The sequence below is a fragment of the Lactuca serriola genome, chromosome 5, assembly GCF_051521515.1.
Source record: "Lactuca serriola cultivar US96UC23 chromosome 5, Lser_US96UC23_V15, whole genome shotgun sequence".
Lineage (NCBI taxonomy): Eukaryota > Viridiplantae > Streptophyta > Magnoliopsida > Asterales > Asteraceae > Lactuca > Lactuca serriola.
Window position 1 is genome coordinate 83,633,695 of NC_136412.1, and position 24,197 is coordinate 83,657,891.

The window sequence follows — 24,197 nt, forward strand, 5'->3', positions numbered from 1 at the left end:
TCATCGTTGTCAGCGGATTTAAGGGCTTCAATTTCAACCCCATTATTTTTATATTATAATATTATCTTAGCCTCGCTATAGCTAAAAACTAAATATCTTTATAATAAGATAAAACGAAATCGTTATATACGATAAAATATAGGGAAAATGATTTAGAAGGGTAACTATTTTTTTATCTGTGTTCACATATTGACAAATTTTTTTTTTGTACATAATAAAACAACTAACTTATTTTAACTGTTTAAATTACACCAATATTATCGGCTAATACATGTTTTAACCGGTAACTCAAAGGGAAAATGACTTAGGAGGGTAACCTTTTATCCGTGTTCACATATTGACAACTTCTTATTTTTTGTTCATAAGAAAACAACTAACTTGTTTTAACTGTGTAACATCCCAAAAATCATGACCAAAAATTTCGTTTTTAATTTAATATTAAAACTATAATTGTCAAACCATTAATTTAATACTCCGACATCGGGCCCCGCCTGGCATTGAGCCCCGCTCGGTATATAGATCTGTCTCTCTTAGGCCCCGTCTGTCTCCGGACCCCGCCCGCTAAACACATACAATCATATAACATGCTAACACATAAAGAAACATACTTTATTGTATCCATGTCCTAAGAAACATACTCTGCTAATAAGAAACATACTCCTCGCTGTGTGAATGAGTCTAAGGCCACAATGTCAGCCCATGTAGTCTATGAGTAGGAAGACCTAGGGATTAGCCATAGGCATTGTATGCTAGTATGTTATTCCAGAACAAGGTCCGATGTCGGGCGGGTGCCCGAGGAATGTTTGCATGTTAGATTATACTTGTTGTGTGTGTGATACTTGTATGTGCCTGGTAGGGAGGTGAGTGTGGGTGAGGTCCCGTATCTCATCACCAGTTGAGTACGGACGATATTTCGTATCTCATTATTAGCAGAGTATGTTTCTTAGGACAGGGATACAGTAAAGTATGTTTCTTTATGTGTTAGCATGTTATATGATTGTATGTTTTTAGCAGGCAGGGCCCGAAGACAGACGGGGCCTAAGAGAGACAGATCTGTATACCGAGCGGGGCTCGATGCCAGGCGATGCCTGATGCTGGAGTATTAAATTAATGGTTTGACAATTATGGTTTTAGTATTAAATTAAAAGCGAAATTTTGGGTCATGATTTTTGAGATGTTACACAGTTAAAACAAGTTAGTTGTTTTCTTATGTACAAAAAATAAGAAGTTGCCAATATGTGAACAGGGATAAGAGGTAGTTACCCTCCTAAGTCATTTTTCCTTTGAGTTACCGGTTAAAACATGTATTAGCCGGTAATATTGGTGTAATTTAAACAGTTAAAACAAGTTAGTTGCTTTATTATGTACAAAAAATAAGAAGTTGCCAATATGTGAACACAGGTAAAAGGTAGTTACCCTCCTAAGTCATTTTCCCTAAAATATAATAATAACTAGTTGTGAGATATAGCGTTAATTTAAAATAAATGTTAAATATAAAAGTTAAAATATTTGAAAATTTTGAATTTATAAGAAAATAAATAAAAAAAATTAATTATTATTATTTAAAATTTTTATCTTTAAAATTTAAACAAATAATTTAAATAAATAAACAAAAAAAAACTAATGAACTTTAATTTGGAAATTTTAAAATTAAAAGGTAACTTCATTAATGAAATGAATATCTATTTTTACTAAATTTATTGTAATTATTACATTAAAAATATTATATGAATTTTAATAAAATAGAAAACTCATAAAATGACATGTGAAAAAAATTAATTCAAAATAACCATAAATGACATTTGACAAATTAAATAAAAATATGACATGTCATTCATTTATTAAATTAGATCAAAATATCATAGAGTCATTTATTCTAAACGATACTATATTTACAAAATAAGAATTTAAATTATGTAAATAGTTACCCAGTAATACTTTTTTCCTATATCGGTACTATTATAGTTTTAAATTATTCTCTTAGCGAATAACTATTTCATTGACTTTAATACTGAACAAACCTATAAAAACAAACACCACTTATAGAAGTACATTTAATATTAAAAATACATATATTAATACCATTCATAATTTTTCCTTATTCAAAAAAATCTTATCCAATCACAGCATAACGATAAATTAAATATTATCATATTAAGTAATTCAGATTCATCATATTAAATATGAGAGCGAAACTTGTCTCGTACTAACTTGGCTACTTCAACTTTTCCTCGAAGGTCATTGAGAACCTGTGTAAACGAAAAGTAACAGAGGCGATAACAAGGAGCTCACGTCACATCACACATGCCAGTGTAAGGGGATTAACAAGCTGCGACCTTCGGAATTCTTCAATGGATCACACAGGGGGTTCCAATGGGGAGGTTCCGGTGGCCGTCGATGATAATGCCGCCACCATCACCGTCGCCAATAGCCGTTTCAATATTGCCCAATGTTCATCTTCTTCCTGCAACCAACAGGTATTTCTAATCGTCTGAATTCGCAAACATACTTAAACGTTTTTATCGAATTCTATCGAATCTATGTCTTGTAATTATTGCATGTGGTTGTCGGTCGAACGAACTTAGAAGCTCGTTCACGTAATCTATAATATGATGTGGTTAACTTAAATGCATGTTTGATTGATACGATGCGTGTTCTTATCTTCAGGATGCATTTTGAAAACTGCAGTTATACTTATCGCAAATTTCCGCGTTTCAGTTTTTCATTTTTGTTGTAGTAATTTTGAACAGTTTCACAGTTTCACTGTTAGATAAATCGGAAATGTAAAACATGTTCCCCTGCTAATTTTGTAGAAATTGATGTCGGATTTATGCATCCTCATCAGGACGTTTAGCATATAGCTGATTTTTCAAATCTCTAATCTGTTATCCTCTTTCCAGTGAAATATGTTGTTCTTCTATGAGAAATTGATGATTGTTTCCCTCTTCAATAGTGTTGAATAAGAAGATTTGGGAGAAGATAAAGTCCGAAATTAGGGTATAAAAAATTCTTTATTCCAAGTGTTCCCTCTCAGTTTGGTCTTATTATCGCTGCATTTAGTTATTCATAGTGCCTATCACTGTTTTATGTTGAGTGTACATTTAAACCCTAGAATCAGAGTGATTTTGGGCAAAGTATGGTGTTGAATCTGTCTTTCCAGGGTGCAATTGAACTTAATTCATATCCATATATTGAGCTTTATAGAATTTATATTACTTCTAGTTTACTTTCAGAAAGTTTGCACTAACAGGAGTGGTAATATGATGTTGTAATTAGTCACACCTGATGCTAAATGATGCATGGGTCATAGGCTTAGGTGGTTATCTTTACAATGGATATTCACCTAATGAATCAAAGATGATAATATTTCACTGTTCATCTGTAGGACATGAATATATTTTCACCTAATCTATTAAAGACAACCTTACCATATTAGGTAAGTGATAGGAGGATATACCTGTGCATATTACTGCATCAATGCCTTTTCAAGAATCATCTCATTTGAAAATAAACAAGAGTAGAAATACTCAAATACCTCAATAGTCAACATGAATAAATCCCCACTCTGTTTTGTTAACAGTTTCATTAGGGGTATCAGTTATGTGCTGTCTTTTCATAATCTTTAATAATGCTTGCATACTGTTGAGTGAGCCCACAACTCCACTGACTATTTCAGCTCTATATAACAACTTGTGATTCACTACTCTCTTTTAACTTCTACTAAATAGCATATTAAATTCCTGTTTATTGACTTAGGCTCTGACAATTATTACATTTGGAACTTGTTTTCCTTGCATTCTTCTTATATCTAATTATATGTTTTGATTTAGGGTACTAATAAGTGGGCCACTCTATTACTTGCTTACAAGTCATTAGGAGTTGTTTTTGGAGGACTTGTGACTTCTCCACTTTATGTCTACCCTTCAATGGCTTTAAAATCTCCAACAAAAGATGACTATTTGGGAATCTACAGCATCATGTTCTGGACTCTTACTTTAATTGGAGTTGTCAAATATGCTTGTATAGCTTTAAAAGCAGATGATCAGGGTGAAGGTATATGTCAATATGTCATAATGTCATATTCCTTTTAATTTATTTACAAGAATTTGGATAATGTTGGGACAAGCTTTGACTAGTCAATGATGTGGTTGCCAGGTGGAACATTTGCTCTATATTCATTACTTTGTAGGCATATGAACATTGGAAGTATTACTTCAACAACAAGTGTGAATTCACAAACAAGTCTTCCATATAACAACTTGCATCAAGGCTTTGAAAAGCCAAGTAGACTTGGGATGTTTATTGAGAGGAGTTTAATTGCAAGAAGGGTTTTGTTTTTCATTGCAATACTTGGCATGTGTATGTTAATTGGTGATGGCATACTCACTCCTGCCATTTCAGGTTTGCTTCTATAAAATAATATTTATATATTATATTCACTTTTATTTAATATTGATTTTGTGTTTTCTTTTAAAAATTTGTAATCAGTGTTGTCAGCAATGGATGGGATCAGGGGTCCTTTTCCAGAATTCAGCAACTGTAAGTTCTTATTGATTGTGCATCATTCCTCTGATTTTTGTTTATTCAACTACATTTATAATGATCTTGTCATCTTTTTTATGATTTTTTTTTTAAAAATTTTCAGCTCTGGTGGAAGCTCTGTCTGCATTAGTTCTTGTTGTTTTGTTTTTGGTTCAAAAATTTGGAACTGGAAGAGTGAGTTTTTTGTTCTCACCTATCATGGGTGCATGGACATTGACAACTCCTGTTATTGGAATTTACAACATCATATATCATTACCCTTCGATTTTCAAGGCAATATCACCACATTACATCTATCAATTCTTCTCAAGGAATGGCCATGAGGGATGGTTGTTGCTTAATGGTATGGTCCTTTGCATAACAGGTAACAGCCTTTTTCTTTTTCTTTTATTATTATTATTATTATTAAAAACTATTTTTTGTTAAGTTAAATTTCTGGATGGGTAAATGATGTGTGTCTGTAGAAAGTGATGTATGAACATATAGACTGGTTATTTATCGAGTAAATGACCATTTTACCCTTCTTCCTAGAAGTGATGCTGAATAGAGGTTAACTGTTTATGAGTTGAAGTTTTAAATGATAAAAATTACTATTTTTTTTTTGACAAAACTACAAAATTGGTCCTTGTGGTTTGCAAAAAACTGTGGATAGGATCCAAAAAGTTTTCAACTTGCATGAAAGGTCCAAAATTAAGAAATTCCCATGGTTTTGGTTCCTGAAAGACTTGAAATGACTGTTTTGCCCTTTTAATTTCTTTTTTTTTTATATTTTTTCATTATTTGTTTTAATATTTTATTAATTAAAAATAAAAGGGCAAAATAGTCATTTCAACTTTCTTAGGACCAAAACCACAGGAATTTCTTGATTTTAGACCTTCAATGCAAGTTGAAAACTTTTTGGACCCTATCCACAGTTTTTCGCAAACCACAGGGACCAATTTTGCAGTTTTGTCTTATTATTATTATTATTATTATTTTAAACACTGTACTATTGCCTATTAGTAATAAGAGAAGAAATGGAATTAAGATGATATGAATATGATAAACAAATCAATAAAAGTATGTTGCTGTTTTTCTCATTTAACTCTCTGAATAAATGATTATTTATTTTTTAGATAGGGTGTATTATAAGATTTTAAAACTGATGACTAAAGTGGAATACACTCTTTATTCTTATAATCAGGTTCTGAAGCATTATTTGCTGATCTTGGACATTTCAATAGACCATCCATTCAGGTTATTCCATTTCTCTTTCCTTACCTTCCTTAAATTACAAAAGAAAAAAAAAATACAACATTGTGACAATAAAAAAAAAAAAAATTAAATGAAATGAGATTGCTAACACTCTGTGACATGTGACAGATTGCTTTTCTATCATTGATATACCCATCATTGATTCTAACATATGCGGGACAAACAGCATACCTAATCAAGAATCCAAATGATCATGAAGATGGATTTTACAAATTCATACCAAAAAACTTATATTGGCCTATGTTTGTAATCGCCTCGCTGGCAGCTATTGTGGCAAGTCAGTCGTTGATATCAGCCACCTTTTCTGTTATCAAACAATCCGTTGTACTGGATTATTTCCCACGCATCAAAATCGTGCATACATCATCAAGCAATGAAGGCCAGGTGTACTCCCCTGAAACAAACTACACTCTCATGGTTCTCTGTGTTGCAGTCATACTTATTTTTGGAGATGGGAAAGAGATTGGAAATGCTTTCGGTATGTCCTCCTCATTACTCATCTCTTGTGTTTTATATTTGCCAAGTTAAAAAAAAAAAAAAAAAAAAAAAAAACACGAGAACTCCATAAAAGTCATTATATTTTGGTCTCATAATCAATCGATTTAGTCCTTTTATATATATTTTTTTATTTAATTAAGTCCCGAAAACCGGCAATTGTATTCATTTTGAGTTTTTGACCTACCATTTTACCCGGTCAACATCTCATCTCACTTTCACAAATTACACTTTTGGTCCAGATTTTAAATTTTATTACAAATTTGGTCGATGATTTACACCTTTGGCCTAGATTTCAAAATTTTGTTATGCGTTCATCTTAGTTTTAGTTTTTTACGATTTTTTTTTTCAAAATTTTGTTTCGGATATGTTTTGTTTGTTGTATAAAATCATGTTTATATATAAAAAAACATATTTTTCACATAAAAATGGTTTTTTTTTTAAATTATATAAAAAAAGAAGATTTTTTATGTGAAAAATATATATTTTTTGTATAAATATACATATTCGAACCAAAGTTTTGAAAAAAAAAAGATGTAAAAAGCTAAATTTAGGATGAATGTGTAACAAAATTTTGAAATCTGGTCCAAAAGCGTAAATTTGAACCAAATTTGTAATAAAATTTAAAATCTAGGCCAAAAGTGTAATTATTGAAAGTGGGATGACCTGTTGAATTGGTAAAAAAGTCAAAATGAATACAATTGTTGGTTTTTGAGACTTCTTTGAATAAAGAAAACATATAAGGACTAAATCGATTATGAGAGCAAAATATATAGAGTTTCCCTAAAAAAACGTTACTATTTCATTCATTTAACCTCATATAAGATAATTTTCAGGTGTGGTAATCATTCTGGTGATGCTCATAACAACTCTCCTACTAATACTAGTAATGATCGTAATATGGAAAACACCTCCACTTCTAGTCACTCTCTTCACTTTGGTATTTTTAACATTGGAAACAATCTACACAACCTCCGTTTTCACCAAAATCAAACAAGGCGGATGGATCCCATTCGCCATCTCACTAATCCTCGCTTTCATCATGTTCGGTTGGTTCTACGGCCGCCAACGAAAACTCCAATACGAACTAACTCACAAACTCGATATCAACCACCTGAAAACCCTAATCTCAGACCCGTCTCTGCAACGGGTCCCAGGACTCTGCTTTTTTTACACTAACATCCAAGACAGGGGTGAAGGCTTCACCCCGGTCTTCGGTCACTTCCTTAAAAACATGAAATCAATCCATCAAGTCATTGTGTTAACTACTCTTAGGTATTTATTGGTCCCGAAAGTGGGACCCGATAAACGATATGTGGTTAAACCGTTAGGGCCGAAAGGGGTTTACGGGTGTTTGATTCAATATGGGTATGCGGATTCGGTTAGTTTACAAGGGGATTTTGTTTCTCAAGTTGTTTGTTTGATTGAGAGTTTTGAGGGGAGGGAGATGGGGGATTTTCGTGAGGCTGTGGTTCATGTTAGGGGGAAAACGAGGTTTTATGTTAGTAAGAAGTGTACGAGGTTTGATAGGTTTATGCTTGGGTTTTATGAGTTTATGCATAGTAATTGTAGGTCGGGACTTCCTACTTTAGGTGTGCCACTTCAACAACGTATCGAGGTTGGTATGCTTTATGAGGCATGAAGGAATTGACATTTGACACCAAGTTTTTTTTTTTTTTTTTTTTTTTTTCTTTAAAAATTGTTTTTTGGATAGTTTGTAGAAATAGAGTCGACCCTCTCGTCAAGAAGTTTTGGGTTTATAAAAATTTTGGTGAATTTTTTTTTTCTTTTTTTGTGTTAAAGGGTTGAGCCTTGAATGATATGTAAAGTAAATGTTATTTTATCGTTTTGTTTAAAAGCAATGGTAATTGGTAAATAATAGTAAATGATTATTAGGAACACAATTTCATTCATGAATTTTGTAATTGCAAATAAATAATTAATTTAAATATAAAGGAATTGCATCAAATCAAATTGCTCTTACATATCAATTATTATTATTTTTTAAAATCAAGTTATAAAAACTTGGGATTCTAAAAATGCACAAATATAGTTTTAAATTAAATATCCACACCAAATCAATCTACTGGCGAAGGAGAAAAAAAAGAATGAAAGGAAAAAATGGTGTGGGCGTAGGCGGGACAAAAAAATGTAGGGGTAAATTGGTAAATAGAGCTGTCTAAATGTATAAAGGTTACTTATTAACTTAAACCGTGAAGACAAAATTTATGCATTAAAACAAACATACCAGTATATCTATAGATATTAAGTCCTGAACTTATTATGGTTATTAAGTTAAAGTAAAAAAACAACCCCCAAAGCCGGTTTTGAAAACAACATTTTTTTAGCTTTTTGTTAAAATGAAAATTTCCCAACTTACTTTTTAGCTAAAAACATATTCATACTAGTTATTAACGTCTCTTGTAAACCCAAAAAGAAAACACAAATGCTTGAAACACAAGTAATTCACCCATTTTCGTTTCTTAAGAATGGATCCTACAAATACTAAGAGATAAGCAATTCATATATGAACCTTAACAACACCAAAACTTACAAGTTACAAATATCTTTAGAGATCAACTTTGACTCCTTCATATCATATCCCAACATAGCACCAATTCCTATAAATCTATTAAATTCTTCCAACAAATATCTTTAACGAGATACCCTTTGAACCTGTTGGTCGACTAAAATTAATCCCATTCGTTATATCCAATACCCATGTTGAATATTCTTTAACTACAACCTCAAATAACCAAAGCCACAACCTTAACATCAATACATGCCAAGTTATTTGTTTTAATACACACCTTACTCCTAGACATAATACACATCTTACCCCCCAGATATATGGAAACATTTTCATCATCTCCAAAAAAACATCATTGTACCTAATACTGAAGTAACCCGTTTAAAAGCATTAACATCAATACATTTTTCTCTACCTATACAGTTTTATCCATAACCTGAAACCCATTAGAAGGAGGTCGCATCTCCTTAAACAATGATTTCATTACTTGATTCTTTTTAGACCGGTGATCTTACTCAATTGACCCGGAGGAAAAAAGTTATCGTCGTAGGGTTTTTTTTACTATAAGAATATCTTAATAGTTTTCAACTTTTAACTATAAAAAATGCATGCGTTATGTTTTTGAAATTAAAGGGGGTTAAAAAAAATTTCTATGCGGTTTGTAAATCCTTGTATTAACAACAGCTTGAAGAAGTGATATATGGGATTCTTCCTTTCTTCAAACAGAAGGAACCGAAATAGAATCAAACCAATACCCGAAATGCCTTCCCGAACAATACAATATAAAGTTGAAGTTCAAGACTATATTTTTGAAGTTATTTTGTTTTGATCATTTTAAAAAGCAAGTCGAGGCCTATTTAAAGTATATGGATTGAACTCTAAAAGACCAGAATTCAAATTTCCAAACCACAATAAATTCGTAAAAATATGATTTTGGTATGTGATTTTTTTATCAACCAAACATAACTTGATATTTAGTTTTCAATTTGATCTTCGAGTTGGAAGAATCAAGATTAAACATGGCATCACCCTCTTTACCTTGAGAACATCAATGGAAGCAACCTTTCTATAGTTTAGGATAACAATTATTTATGACCAATATCACAACAAAATAAGTAAATAACCACATTATATAATCGATGATTACAAGGTCAAAATAGTTTTAACTGTAAAATGCAAACTATATGCAATTGAGGGTGTGTGAATGGTGCAATCGTACCGGTCCAATCAAAAATTTCCTTTAATGTTTTCTATATATGGTTTGGTTTAATGGAGTGAAGTACTAAGCAATACAAGTAGTCTCAAGACATTTTTTATTATGAAAAATATTGAAAAGAATTTGTAAAATAGTGATATCTCATACATTGATGGTGATGATTTGTTCAATAAATTAGAACATCTACAAAAAATTTACCAATTATATGTATTACAACTAAATCAATACTAAATTTCTTAAAAAAATAAATACTTATCTAGTTTATTGTCTAACATACAAAATATCATAGACAGTTTCCATTACCATTACATTAGTAAAATTAAGTTTTTCAAAACTAAAAATTTTAAAATTTTATTTGCAATTTACTATTTCTCAAGAAACATTAAATGTTTTGGCTTTGATTTCGATTAAGAACACAGAACACGTTTCTTAAACATATATATAATTAAAATAGTATATGAAAGTATAATATATTAATTAACCATGAGAAAATTACATAATAATATTCTACAAAAAGAAAATATAGGACCTAAATTTTGGTATGAGGCCTCTGAAATATGACCAAACCTGAGACCAAAATACTAAAAAATATTAATGTGTTTTACTATTCAGTGTTACTATGTTTGATGAGATATAGAGACACTCCCAAGTTAGGGTTATAAAAATAAATTATTTGTTTTATTATTTTTAACTTTTTTTTTTGTTATTTTGACCATTTTGACCGATCTTAAGGTATCTATAATAGGATTTGAATGAAGAGGGTTGAATGAAGTGCCAACTAGAAGTGAAAGTGTGTATATTCTATTTAAATCATGAAAAACTCACAATTTTGCACTCAAATTGCCTATGATGTGTTCAATGCCCATTTAACTCCACCCTCTCTCTTTTCTATATTATATTCAATTAAATTCTATTGAACCCCTAATTAACCCCCATTGTGGATGCTCTTACATGGAACAAGACTGAATTTTGGGCATGAGACTGGTTGGTTGGGATTCACAAGATTTCATTTACCTATTTTATTAAAAGAATATAAACAATAAAGGATAAGGACTTGCTTTGTTAATTTTACAAATTACAACACCATATCAAATATCTTACCATACTTCAAATTTTTATTTTCTAACAACTTAAAAAAAAAAGTGGTTATAGAGGTCGAGGGAAAGAAAGTGTACTCGGTGAATCGATTCAAACAATATGTTCATCTTCACCACCAAACTCATCATCATTGTCATCACTCGAGTAATCCATTTCTATTTCCCGATTTTCATTCGTATTTGTTTTTAATAGATTCTGACGTGGGCCCCTTAATTCCCCTACACTTTGTTTTTTTCTTACTATTGCAAACCCTTCGGATTTGACTTAAATCAGTTGTCTTTGGTTTTTTGTTGGTGGGAGTGGGACCCTCTGATACGATTGGGTGTGCGCTGCCTTTGTGTTTGTTGGTTTTGCTACTCCGTTTGGCGATGGACGAAAACTACCATGTCTTTCATTAGACATCTGATTATACATATAAATGGAGTCGGTCATTGAAAAAATCTCAAATACTTTCATTTATTTGTTTTTCTTTGTATTAACATATTATATTTTAATACAAAGTAAAAACATACCATGCTTCATACATGCTTAATTGCATTGCTCTAGCAGAAAAGTATTTGTCTTCATCCATTTGATTGGGATTTGGATTTTCAAGATGTTGTCTGGACTTGATGACGTGGCGCTCATGCCAGCTCATCGATCCACTATGTTCTGTTGAGGGGGGTCTTGAATTTGAAGGGTTATTATTAATATTATCACCACTATGTGATACTAATGAAGATTTCCTCCTTTAAAGTGTTTCAAATCCACCAATCTCAAACATGATCACCCTTGCCCTTTTCTCAACTATGTATGATGATGCTATCACATGGTGAGAAAAACATCCCCTTTTATTATCAACAAAACAATTATTATGTTGTTTTATTTTTTAATTCAAAGAAAAGTAGAATTTTTCATGGTTACCTGTTATCTGTGAGACTCGTAAATTTTTGTCAAATGATGAAGTAGGGAATAAAGCAGTTGGGGGAGTAATAAGTTCTAAAGTCGATTGTGTTTTTATAAATCCTTCTAATAATAAACCAATCATATTTGTGAGGTAATTCAAAGCTTTCTCCATTTATATATGTGCTCATACTTGATATTTCTGCCACAAGACTTCTTAGCTCATGCATTGTCAGTTTCTCAAAGATTTGAGGAACCAAAAGTTTCAACAATATGATTGAGCTTTCATGTAATCACAATTATCCAATTCACATAAATTGTAAAAATTATAATTTAATGGGAAAAGCTTAATGTATTAAGTAAAAAATTACAGAGAAAATTACCTGCCACGAAAAATCTTCAACTGCATGATCAGTTCCAAGAACAGAAGTATTTTTTCAGCTTCAATGAAGAAACCCACAATTACAGAATCACTAATAATGTCACATATATAAGGCTTTCCAATTAGCACCTCATTTCTTCTAACATTGAATTGCCTCTCGATAACATATAACCTAATTTCTTCTAACATTGTGATTATTGGGCTTTTTCTTGCATCTCTAATGACATTGTTAAAACTTTCAGATAATTCATTTTCAACTGAACCACACATCCTGTCCTCTTGAAAGAAAGCTATGCACCATGATTTTGGATTCTTTTCCATAGGGTAATCAAATGTTGTAGGATTAAGTAGTTGGATTTCTTTCATGGCCGCATTGAATAAATGCTAAGGGGATGTCTAGCATGCCTTCCAAAACATCCTCTCATAATGTACACCACTTAATCTTTTCCTGAAGTTGGAAACAATATGCCTTACACACTATTTGTCTTCAACAGTAGGCAATATGTCCTTCACAACCTCCAACAGCCCCTACACAATTTAAGGTAATTTGTTAAGAAAATATAAATTCATTAAGAAATTACATTAAGTTGTATAGTAAGTGACATACCTTATGTTGATCTGACATCAGGGTATTACCAAAACCATTTACCATTTCTAGATCATCTTTAAGATTCTCCAAAACCATTTCCAATTTTCTTTTTTTTTTCCACACAAACAACTGCCCATGCTATTGGGAAAATATGATTGTTAGCATCTCTTCCTGCGGTACATATCAACTTTCCACTACATAAACCTTTTAAGAAACAACCATCCAAGTTTATTACTCTTCTACAACTGCCTTTCCAACCTTGCTTCAGCCCCTCAAAACATATATAAAACTTACTAAAATATGTCTTCCTATCAGGCATACTGTTGACATCCATTTTGACACTTTATCCTGAATTAGATCTTCTTGTCTCCTTACCATATGACCAAAGTTCGACATAATGCTCAACTAGTGTGCCTTCAATTAGTTCAATTGCATATTTCTTTGCTCTCCTGCACTGTCCCATACTCACATCAATTCCAAATTTCCGTTTCACTTCTTCCTTAAGTAGCCTAACACTCATTTTTTGTTTTTGTAAGAATTTTGTTGTGAACTGGCTACCAATCCATGCATAGTTTACAATTGACCCCATTTTGAAATTTCTTTCACAAATATGCTCATCTATAAGAGACTTAATCTGGAAAGAATTTTCTTCACACATCCATGAAGCCCACAATCTAAACTTGCACTGTCCCGAACAACATTTAACTAAAAGTCTCATACTGTTATTTTTTTGTAGCACAATTGATAACCTTTTGCAACAGCATAATTACACAACATCTGTTTTAACTATTTAGGACTTTCAAATCTCATTCCTAACACATGATTTTGCTTTTCCAGTGAACATTTTCATTAAAAGTTGTTACCTCCTCAAGACTTGGCGCGTTTTCATCCATCTGATCATATGGATCCTCATAAGGTGGGTTGTCTGGGATTGGCTGCTCCTTGGGGTAGAGCATGTTAAAAAACGCATCATTCAAGGTCTTGTTCATTGGAATGCAATCACCATCTTCAATGTTATCGTCCAATTTACCTTGCACTTACACTTCATCTAGGTCAATGCTTCCTTCTGTCTCAGCATACAACTCTTCTATTACTTCACCTACACTAGAAAACTTGTCCTCGGGGGTGCATACTTCAGCTATCTCATCAAGAATCCATTGATGAACATTAACACCAACATGATCCATGTATATAGAAATTACACAACTACAATCTTACCCTACTTCGATCAACTCCTGGTAGTCTTTCTCATTTGTTATTATCCTCAATCCACCAGGGAACTAAATATCGGGAATGCAAAAGTACACATTAACGCATGTCTCGTTTGCGAATCTTTGAATGAACAACACAAATTCGTTTTCGTCCATTCCAACAAAATCCACATCCTCAAACCTCTGCTCCGCTCCATTTGATTAATTGATCACTGGATATCTCATAAACATCCCAGTAAAATGAAGATCGATCTTCATGTAGACGACCATAGCAAGAATCCAAGGGAGAGTTTTTTCGAGGAACAGTAGAAGAAAAGAGAAGAAAGGGGCAGATGAAAACGACTAAACAAGAATATATATTGTAGAGGAAGGGTTACATATCTCATTTAATGATACATTACATGGCATATGATTTGGCATTTGAGTTGGCTTTTTTTTAATGACATGTACAAGATAACCAGCTGATTGGGAAGGGGGTCACCGAGTGAACCCCTTCACTTTTTAGAAAATGGTCTTAAAAGTCGGTAAAATGTGAATTCATGCCCTTATAAAACCAAAAAAATAACAAAATGGACTTTTTAAACCAAAATGTGTAAGTTTGTTGGGCCACAATGACATTTTTCCTTAATTAATCTATTTGTAAATTATTAATGTCTTTATTCAGATTTTTTAAAGAGATAATGACTTGAAACATGATTTTTCCGGCGAATGAAGTTCTTGAATGACACTTTTTTTTCTAGACTTTTTTGGGTTCTAAAATCTGAAACATAAACACATACACATTTTGAGCTATTCGAGTTTCTTTTTAGATTTTGAAGCTTCATTTCAGATTTCGAACATGAAACCCTTGATTATTTGAAACAATTTTGATAACTCAAAAAACTCTTTGAACTTCACATTTGGAAAATGGTATTCTTGAGCAGATCTTAAAACGATTTCAGAACTCGAAAACCCTTTGAACTCTAATTTCAAGAACTTCAAGATCGTGTTGTGGGTTTAAGATTTCAGTAGGGGTTTACGATTTTAGGAACACAACATTTTAGTGGGTTTATGATTTCTAGGCTGCTCTATTTCAAGATTGAGTTCTAGGGTTTACATGTTCTGAAAAATCTTTTTTTATTTGAAGTTGAAAGGTTTTTTGGCTCAAGAACACCCTTTTTTCAGATTCGATTTCTAGATTTGTGATTGTGTATGTAAACCTTGATTTGGGTTTGTTTCAGAGAAGAGGCAAAAGATAAGAAAGAGAGAGAAAAAGAGAAACAAGAAATCTGAAAAATATGTCAAGAACTCATCTCATCGGAAATTTATTTTCGCCGGAGAAGATGACCGGAAAAATCATACTTGGCCAGAAAAGACGTCGGAAACCGGAAAAATCTTCTATTACCGGTCATAATGGTATATTTTAAACAGAAAGACATGTTTAATGGTTAACACGAAAATAAAAGTTACACAAAACAACAAAAATGGTCCCTGTGGTTTTTCATTTTATGTGGTTATGGTCCAAACCTTTGAAAAGTTGCAGATTTGGTCATTTTCAACAAGTTTTGTTATGGTTTTGGTCCCTCTTCTGTTAACTTTTACAGCTTGGCTGTTAACTTTTTTAAAATGACTATTTTACCATCAGTGACCATTTCTGCAACCAAACTACACGGATCATTTCTACATATCTTCTTTTTATTTTTATTGAATTATTATATATTAATAAATGTTATTTTTAATATATACTATTTATATATAATAAATATTGTTTTATTAGATTATTAATTTCTTTTAATTAAATTTTTTTAAGTTCTTTGTTATCGGATATTTTAATTGAATTATTATATATTAATAAATATTATTTTTAATATATAATATTTATATATTAATAATTATTATTTTATTGGATTATTAATTTATTTTAGTTATTTTTTATTGGAGTAATTCTTTTTTATTGGATTATTATATATTAATAAATATTATTTTTAATTTATAATATTTTTATCCTAATAAATGTGTAGCGTCGGAGTCGCCAATTAATCTATTATTCTACTAATTTCAATTAAAGGGTGGTGAAGGGTTCGTGAGTATGTTTGGCGTACATTAGGTACGCACGTCATACTCCTTGCATGCACATCATCGGGGTGATCCCGGCGTACGCTGGGTGTACCCATGCGTATACTTGCGTACTCAAGTCGGTTGATGATGCGCCTCCTGGCGCAGGCCAAGTGAAGGATCCTCGGGCCGGAGGATTCTCCAGTCAACTTAGCCACGCCCAACATGGTCACTCCAACAGGGCCCTAGCGCCTGAGCATTTCCTCAGGGTGAGATGCCCGCACGGAAGGTCCGGCCCCATCAAGAGCACTCTCTGCTACAGTACAAATACAATAGCTACAGATGACAAAGAGGGGACACGATTGGCTAATCAGAGTAACGGATCCTGTCGGAACTACAATTTTTTTCCCCTTTACGGACCAACGAGGATCCTCAATATAAAAGGATCTCTATCTTGCCTTAAGAAGTAAGTGATCTCTCTCAGTTCTCATCACTCATACCCAGATATCTCCCACCGACTTGAACGTCGGAGCATTTTCCCAGGACTTCCTCCTAGAGAATGACTGACGACCTTGCTTGTTGTGACTTGCAGATCCCTCCGATAAAGGAATTCATCCTCAGTGTCGGTGGTCGGAGCCAAGGTCGCATCACCGGTTGAAATAGACCGAAGAGGATTGCAAGTACCTGGATATGCTTGACAATATCCGGTTGAAATAGACCGAAGGGAATTCCAAGCACCCAGATATGCTTGATAGTATCCAATTGAAATAGACCGAAGGGGATTACAAGCACCCAAATATGTTTGGTTGTATGTTTGTATGGTATGTGATATTTTAGGGGAACTCACTAAGCTTTGTGCTTACAGTTTTCAGTTTATTTTTTAGGTACTTCCAGCTCAAAGGGGAAGGGTCCGGCCTGATCGCACCACATCACCCTATGGTTTCCGCATTTTGAGATTTTAGGAATTTGTACTCTGATAACACGTTGTTATGACACACTTTTGACTATTTTGAGATTGCTATCATATGAATTGAGTGAATTTAAAAACAAAATTTTATCCATATTTTTGGGGTGTTACAAAATACTACATTATCAAATTATTAATTTCTTTTAGTTAATTTTCCAACTCCTTTTTTTGGATTAATTCTTTTTTATTGGAATATTACTGTTAGTTTATTATTTTTTATATAACAAATATTATTTATTATATTATTAATTTATTTTATTCTATAATATTAATTCTTTTTAATTTTATTAGTTCCACCACAAAGTTATCAGAATACGCAAAAGCGTCGTCTGCTCATCAACGAAAAGCTCTGGGATCACCGCAAAAAAACCTTCATTAGAGGTCCAACAAAATCCTACTCAAACTCCAATGAACATTAAAAGTGGTGGTGGTGATCGGGTGATGGTAATGGTGTTATCGTAGGTGACTACCATCATCATTCGTTGTAATATATAAATATTATATATTAAAAATAATATTTATTCATATATAATAATCTAATTAAAATATCTTATAACAAAGAAATTAAAAAAATTTAATTAAAAGAAATAAATAATCTAATAAAACAATATTTATTAATATATAAATAGTATATATTAAAAATAATATTTATTAATATATAATAATTCAATAAAAATAAAAATAAGATATATAGAAATGGTCCTTGTAGTTTGGTTGTAGAAATGGTCCCTGAGGATAAAATAGTTAATTTAAAATGAAAAAACTCCACAAATGGTCCATGTGGTTTACACAAAATTGCAACTTTGGTCCAAAAAAGTTTTGGCTAGCACCACAAGTCCAAAGTTTTCATTTTCTTGCATATTTGGTCCAATGGGTTAACTTCCGTCTATTTCCCTCTGTTAAGTTATGTTTGACTAGTTAAATCAGGGGTATTTTGGTCATTCCCTATTTATGCCCCTTATTTTATATTAATAAAGGAGTCCTATAAGAACGAATCTTAATCCCTCTTTGTCGTTGTTCTCATTTTGGTCTTCTTCAACTCTGCGATCGTCTTCGATTTCTTCAAGAAATCAAAATCAAAAATGGTGCTTTGTTTTTGTGGTAAAATGGCCATAGTTCGCACAACATGGACTGATAAAAATACAGGTAGACGCTTCTGGGGATGCCCTACTGAGGTACGCAGATGTTTTTTTTGGATTTCAGCATAAATCTCCCATTACATGTTCCGATCTTTTTTTGTTTCTTAAATTTTGAAGGGATCCAAATGTCAATTTATTGGGTGGTTTGATGGTCCAATTTGTGAACGTTCAAAAGCTATTATACTTGGGCTATTGAGGTCAATCAACAAATTGAAGTCACAAAACACAAGACTCAAGTGTTACCTATTATGCAGTTGGGTGTTGTTCGTGTTTGTTTTGGTTTATAAGAAGTAGATTGAAGTGTAATGGTTTGGGTGGTTTCTAAGCATTATATTGAAGTGTAATGGTTTGGGTAGTGTTTTAATTTTGTTGGTAGTATCTTGTTTAAGCAATGTAATCTTTTGGGCAATACTTTTTGGTAGTCTTTTGTGGTTAAAATGTAAGCAATGTAAGACATGTTTTGCAAGAATTTGTCAATGGTGATTATATTTGGTATGTACATTTTGACCAATTTATTTTGTTTGTGGTTTTGTTTAAAAGGGCATATTGGTCAATTTGTTTTGTATGTGGTTTACACATTATCAATGACAAATGTATGTTTTGTTTAAAAGGGCATATTGGTCAATTTATTTAGTTTGTGGTTTACACATTATGAATGACAATTGTATGTTTTGTTTAAAAGGGCATATTGGTCAAGTTCTACAACAAAAAATTATACATGAGAATAACATCAAGACATTAAACATAACATAAGCCATTACATCAAATCCAGTGTAAATTGTTCCCATACATCACAAGGGTACACTATCAAGTACCAAAAATAACATCCAAAATGCTTAAACCGCAAAACACATAAAGTACTAAACATACAATACACATAAACATAACATTATCCCAAAAATACACTTATACCCCTACATACATCAAAATCCCTTGAAATCCAATCACTTACCCCCTTGGCCTTTGCAAGTTCTAGCATTGTGCCCTTTAATTTTACACTTGCTGCAAGTTACTTGGATAAACTTTCTTGTAAGCTTTCCACTCCCACTAGCAATATGGCTTTGACTCCCACTCCCACTAGCAACTTTGTCTCCTTTCTTCTGGCTTTTCACCTTAGCAGATTGCCTCCTTTTTTTCTTGGGCCTTCCAGGCTGATTTTTGTGTAGAGGAGGGGTGATTTTAATTGGGCATTCACTTATAGGCCACATTGCTCGACCTTTAATAGGCTCTACCTTGTACACATAGGCTGCTTTCCATGTTTCTAGCCAGTGCACCCTGTGGGCGTAAGTGTGCAACTCTCCAACTTCCTCACCATTATCTGCTTTGTCATTTAGGACTGCAATGACATGCTTACAAGGGAGTCCTGTTAATTCCCACTTCATACAACTGCATACTCTTTCAACCATGTCAACAACATGTTGATCCTGCCATGTCCCTTGCACTTGGTATTTATCTGACCCATTCCACCTAGTTGTGTACTGAGATGCCCAATTCACATTCTTCTCCATGATCTTTGTTGCAGATAGGGTTAGTGGACCCACACACTTCTTTTGCACCTTTATGAAATTGTATATTCTTTTCATCATATACTCCCTAATGTACTCCAAGCAGGTTATCAGTGGATTGTCCCTTCCCTCAATAAATTTGCTATTAAAAATTTCACAAAGATTATTCAGAAGCATATCTGAAACTACTCTACCTGAAAACACCACAATAATGTCAGGATCAAACATATACTAACACAAAAGGATCAAACATATACCAACAAAAAAGGGTAAATTTGGAAGCTGAAGTATACACCTGTGAAGTGGCTTCTTGCCCAGTATTGTGGGGGAATCTGCTTCAACCAATTATAAGCTTCTATATCATATGAGCTGAATTGTTGCATCCTATGATTGAACTCTGGTAGTGTTGTAGCTGTAGCACAATTCCAAAAGTGTTCTTTGTACTCATTAGTTATCCATGCTTTTCTCATATTGTCATGTATATGCCTGAGACAAAACATGTGCTCAGTATATGGGAACAACTAAGAAATGGCAGCCTGCAATCCCTGTAAAGGAATTAAAACATAGTTAATATAGTACATCCAAATATGTCAAATATAAACAACAAATTACAAACCTTTTGTCTGTCAGTTATAAATGTGAAGTTTGAGTTTGTATATAAGTCTAGATCATCTGCAATACACTCTAGAAACCACTTCCAATTATCAGTGTTCTCAGTCTCAACAATGGCATAAGCTAGGGGGTATATTCCATTGTTGGAGTCTACCCCAACTGCGGTTAAAATTTGTCCTGGGAAAGGGCCCTTCATAAATTCCCCATCAAAACCTAGAAAACCCCTCAGGCAAGCTCTAAATCCCTTCTTCATTCCACCCAAACACACATACATCCTTTTAAACCTTCTTGAGGTAGCACTTAGGTTGGGTTATGAATCAAACTCTAACTTCACAGTGGTTTCTGGATTAGTAGACTGCAACTCCAGGATGTAATCTTTAAGAACATCATATTGATTTTTGTAATCACCCTGGACAAGTTTTTTTTGTAGTAGATTTGGCCCTGAATACCTTGTGAATAGAGAATCCAACTTGATAATCCTTTTGAAGTTGTTCTTGAAGAGCTCTGATTGGGATTGTTGGGTTGGATTCAATCTGGTCCATTATCTGCTTAGAGATAAACTTTGCTGTTGCAGATCTAACTTTTCTTGTCTGCATGCATTTATTTTCGTGGTTGTAAGTTTTTATGAACCAATTACTATTTACATCTAACCTAGAACCTTGTATCACCCAAGGACAACGGGTAGGTTCACCCACATGACCATCATTAAAGGCTATAGTTCCTTTACAGATTGCCCTTAACCTCATTTTGTCGTTTTTCACAAAGAATATATTCCTTCTTGTTTCCAGTGCATGCACTTGTATCTTTTCCTTTAACTCCTTATTTTTATAGTTTTGTCCTATCCTAAAAGTTACCTTATGTATCTAACCTTGAGAGCACCTAGTCTCCTTCCCCAATTCCTTTATTACATCTCTTCTTTTCCTATATATATCAGAACCCTCATCCAATGAATCCCATTGATCATTACCTATAACATCCAACTCTTCATTGACCTCATCACTCTCATTCTCTTTATGCTTTGATAATATTTTTTCAAGAAATTCTGCTTCAAGATCTATATTCATGTAAAAATCCCTCATATCTACTTCTACATCAGGGATTATGTTGTCTTCATCCACCCAGAAATCACTATCATCATTGTCCTCACTCTCATCATTTCTTTCATGATTCTCTTCATCAGTCTCTATGTTATCTTCACTTCCATCATCAACTGCAAAATCTCTCATCTCTACATTCTCATCATTCATTTCATTTCTGTCATGATTCTCTTCTTCAGTGACTTCCTTATTAACTGCATTTTCCTCACCTTCATGAACCTCATCGTCTACATTTTGTTCATTAGACTGTAAAATCTGTCGATACAACCAAATATCAAAGTCATTAGCTGCCTCATCAAATTCATTAAATCCCTGGTCAATATCATTACATGCCTCATGAAATTCATTAAAATCATGGTTAATATCATTACATGCCTCATCAAATTCATTAAATCTGTGGTCAAATTCATTAGCTACATAATCCTTATTCCCACCAATCCTATCAACACCAACATCATCCATCACCAATTTCTTAATACATGATGACAATGGTTTGTCCTTAATAAATTCCCTTTTCTTAGTATATTAAGGGGATATCGACAAGGGGAAAGCAGCTTCATTTGCTATCACAGGTGGTATGCATGTTTGTTATGACATCCCCATTTTCACGGCTAGAAAAGACCGATTTTGTTTATGCTTTGTAAAAATCAGAGTACTTTTTTTCATAAAAATGTTGCGGAATTTGTTCCCAGAAAAACATGTTAAATACGTTATCAAAACATTTTCGAAGAAACATATTTTATTCATTTTAAAACGTTTGGGATGTCATCGTCAATATAAAAACATAAGCATAAACAGAACTTACATTTATTTACACTAGTGATCTACATCTCTTTAATCTCTCAGTGTAATGTGACTTCATAACAACACCTGTGATATAAATAAACTGAGTGGGTCAGGTTGGGAAACCTGGTGAGTACATAGGGTTTTCAACCAACAATAATATAATTATTATGTTCAATCATCAAACAATTAACCCAATTACCCATCCCCATTATCTTCTTTATTCCTATGTACCCTCCCTAAGGATTTATCCTAAGGGTCGTCTCCTACATCATATTTTACCTCTCATCTCCTTACATGGCATCTCCTTTTATGTTTGTTCCTAAGGACTTTCCCTAAGGATCATCACATACATCGCCTAGACAGTACTGATGCAGGGATTGCTCCCTCAATACGTGCCCACCAAGGGTTAGGGTATCATCGCATGAATATGTAGTTACAACATCGCTTGAACTCGTAATTCATAGTAAGGGGGTTAGAGTATCATCGCATGAATATGTAGTTACAACATCGCCTGAACTCGTAATTCATAGTAAGGGGATTAGAGTATCATCGGATGAATACGTAGTTACAACACCGCCTGAACTCGTAATTCATAGTAAGGGGTTAGAGTATCATCGCATGAATACGTAGTTACAACATCGCCTGAACTCGTAATTCATCACCTACAGGTTATGAGCCTGCTGGTGTTTCCATGGGGTTTTCTATAATAGTCCATGGTCGCCATCTATACTCTGGTAGATGACTATATCTCCAAATTGTCGGACAAGGTTGTAGTATCCTACATCACCGATTCATCATCACCTATCTATCATCACCTAATTATCATCACCTATCTCTCATTATTTTATTTCATCACACACCAACTATTTCATCTACCCATGTTTTATCCCAACATATTTGTAGATATAAAATAAATATACAGTTTAAATCATTTAAAACGTGTATAAAATCATTCATCCAGCATAGACAACAAGTATTCAGATAATATGCACACATAGCACGTAATTTATGTAAAATACTTCATATCTATGTGTAAGATGAAAGTAACTATGCACTCACCTGGGAAGGTGGTGACTCGGCACTCGGACAGCACTTCGTTACTCTTAAAACAATTATCCCTTGACGAAACCTAGTATCATTACCACTAGAGTTTAGTCTAATGTTTGACGAGACTAATTTAATAGTCTAGCTATTATTATTATTATATAAGCGTTAAACAATACTTATATAACCCATAATAATAATAGCCCAAATACTCCTTACAAGGTCCTAATAACATTACTATATTGTAACATAAGCTATACTAAAGATATGATAGGTACAGCTCACTTACAGCGGGTTTTTTCGCAAAACCGGGCTTCGCTGGAGCAGAGTTCCCGAGCCGAAAGGCTCTTTTCTCGGAACTCCGGGAGCCTCGGGGCTTCCTTTGGGTGCTAGGGGGTTGACCTAGGCGTTAGGGGGCTTAAGGGGGGCTAGATAGAGAGTTTAGAGAGAGAAAGTGGAAGAGGAAAGGTGTGAGAATGAATGGAACCCGACACATCTATTTATAGTGTGAAATCCTGATGGACTCGCCGAGTAGGAGGACCTACTCGCCAATTTGGTGCCACGTGTCATCATTTGATGGCTTTCCTTGGAGAGAAAGCAATGGCTGTGATCGCGCCACGTCACCCAATATCGCGTATCAGCCTCCTGACTTAGAAAAATCATAAATCTCGCATACGAGCTCCATTTTCGACATTCTTTATATCCACGCGTAGGTAAAATCAAGATCTACAACTTTCGTTTAGACTCCGTCGGCTAATTCTCTACCGATCTTAAATTTAACAGTAGGAGGAGTTTAGACTGTTAAATGACCGCG

At 33.3% G+C, this 24,197-nt stretch overlaps 2 protein-coding genes across 2 annotated transcripts; one reads left to right on the forward strand and one right to left on the reverse strand.

The window, feature by feature from the left end:
• Nucleotides 1–2,196: 2,196 nt before the first annotated feature.
• LOC145052703 (putative potassium transporter 17) lies at nucleotides 2,197–8,078 on the forward strand. The gene is made up of 8 exons (XM_079000565.1): nucleotides 2,197–2,477; nucleotides 3,831–4,053; nucleotides 4,156–4,401; nucleotides 4,489–4,539; nucleotides 4,646–4,906; nucleotides 5,726–5,778; nucleotides 5,905–6,274; nucleotides 7,128–8,078. The coding sequence occupies exons 1-8, from the start codon at nucleotides 2,352–2,354 to the stop codon at nucleotides 7,931–7,933; spliced, it is 2,136 nt and encodes a 711-aa protein (XP_078856691.1). The 5' UTR covers nucleotides 2,197–2,351; the 3' UTR covers nucleotides 7,934–8,078.
• An 11,205-nt stretch (nucleotides 8,079–19,283) lies between these two features.
• Nucleotides 19,284–20,314, reverse strand: LOC145049641 (uncharacterized). Its single transcript, XM_078998022.1, has 2 exons — nucleotides 20,140–20,314; nucleotides 19,284–20,038 (listed from the first exon to the last, which is right to left on the reverse strand). Exons 1-2 carry the CDS (start codon nucleotides 20,312–20,314, stop codon nucleotides 19,284–19,286), a joined length of 930 nt encoding a protein of 309 aa, XP_078854148.1.
• Nucleotides 20,315–24,197: the final 3,883 nt, after the last annotated feature.

Excerpts from the sequence above, each read along its gene's own strand:
- LOC145052703 (XM_079000565.1), top strand. The coding sequence starts at position 2,352 with ATGGATCACACAGGGGGTTCCAATGGGGAGGTTCCGGTGGCCGTCGAT. Across the intron at positions 4,540-4,645 it reads TTTTCCAGAATTCAGCAACT|CTCTGGTGGAAGCTCTGTCT; the intron begins GTAAGTTCTTAT and ends AAAAATTTTCAG. Across the intron at positions 6,275-7,127 it reads AGAGATTGGAAATGCTTTCG|GTGTGGTAATCATTCTGGTG; the intron begins GTATGTCCTCCT and ends GATAATTTTCAG.
- LOC145049641 (XM_078998022.1), bottom strand. The coding sequence starts at position 20,314 with ATGAGAAAAGCATGGATAACTAATGAGTACAAAGAACACTTTTGGAAT. Across the intron at positions 20,039-20,139 it reads GGCAAGAAGCCACTTCACAG|GTAGAGTAGTTTCAGATATG; the intron begins GTGTATACTTCA and ends TGGTGTTTTCAG.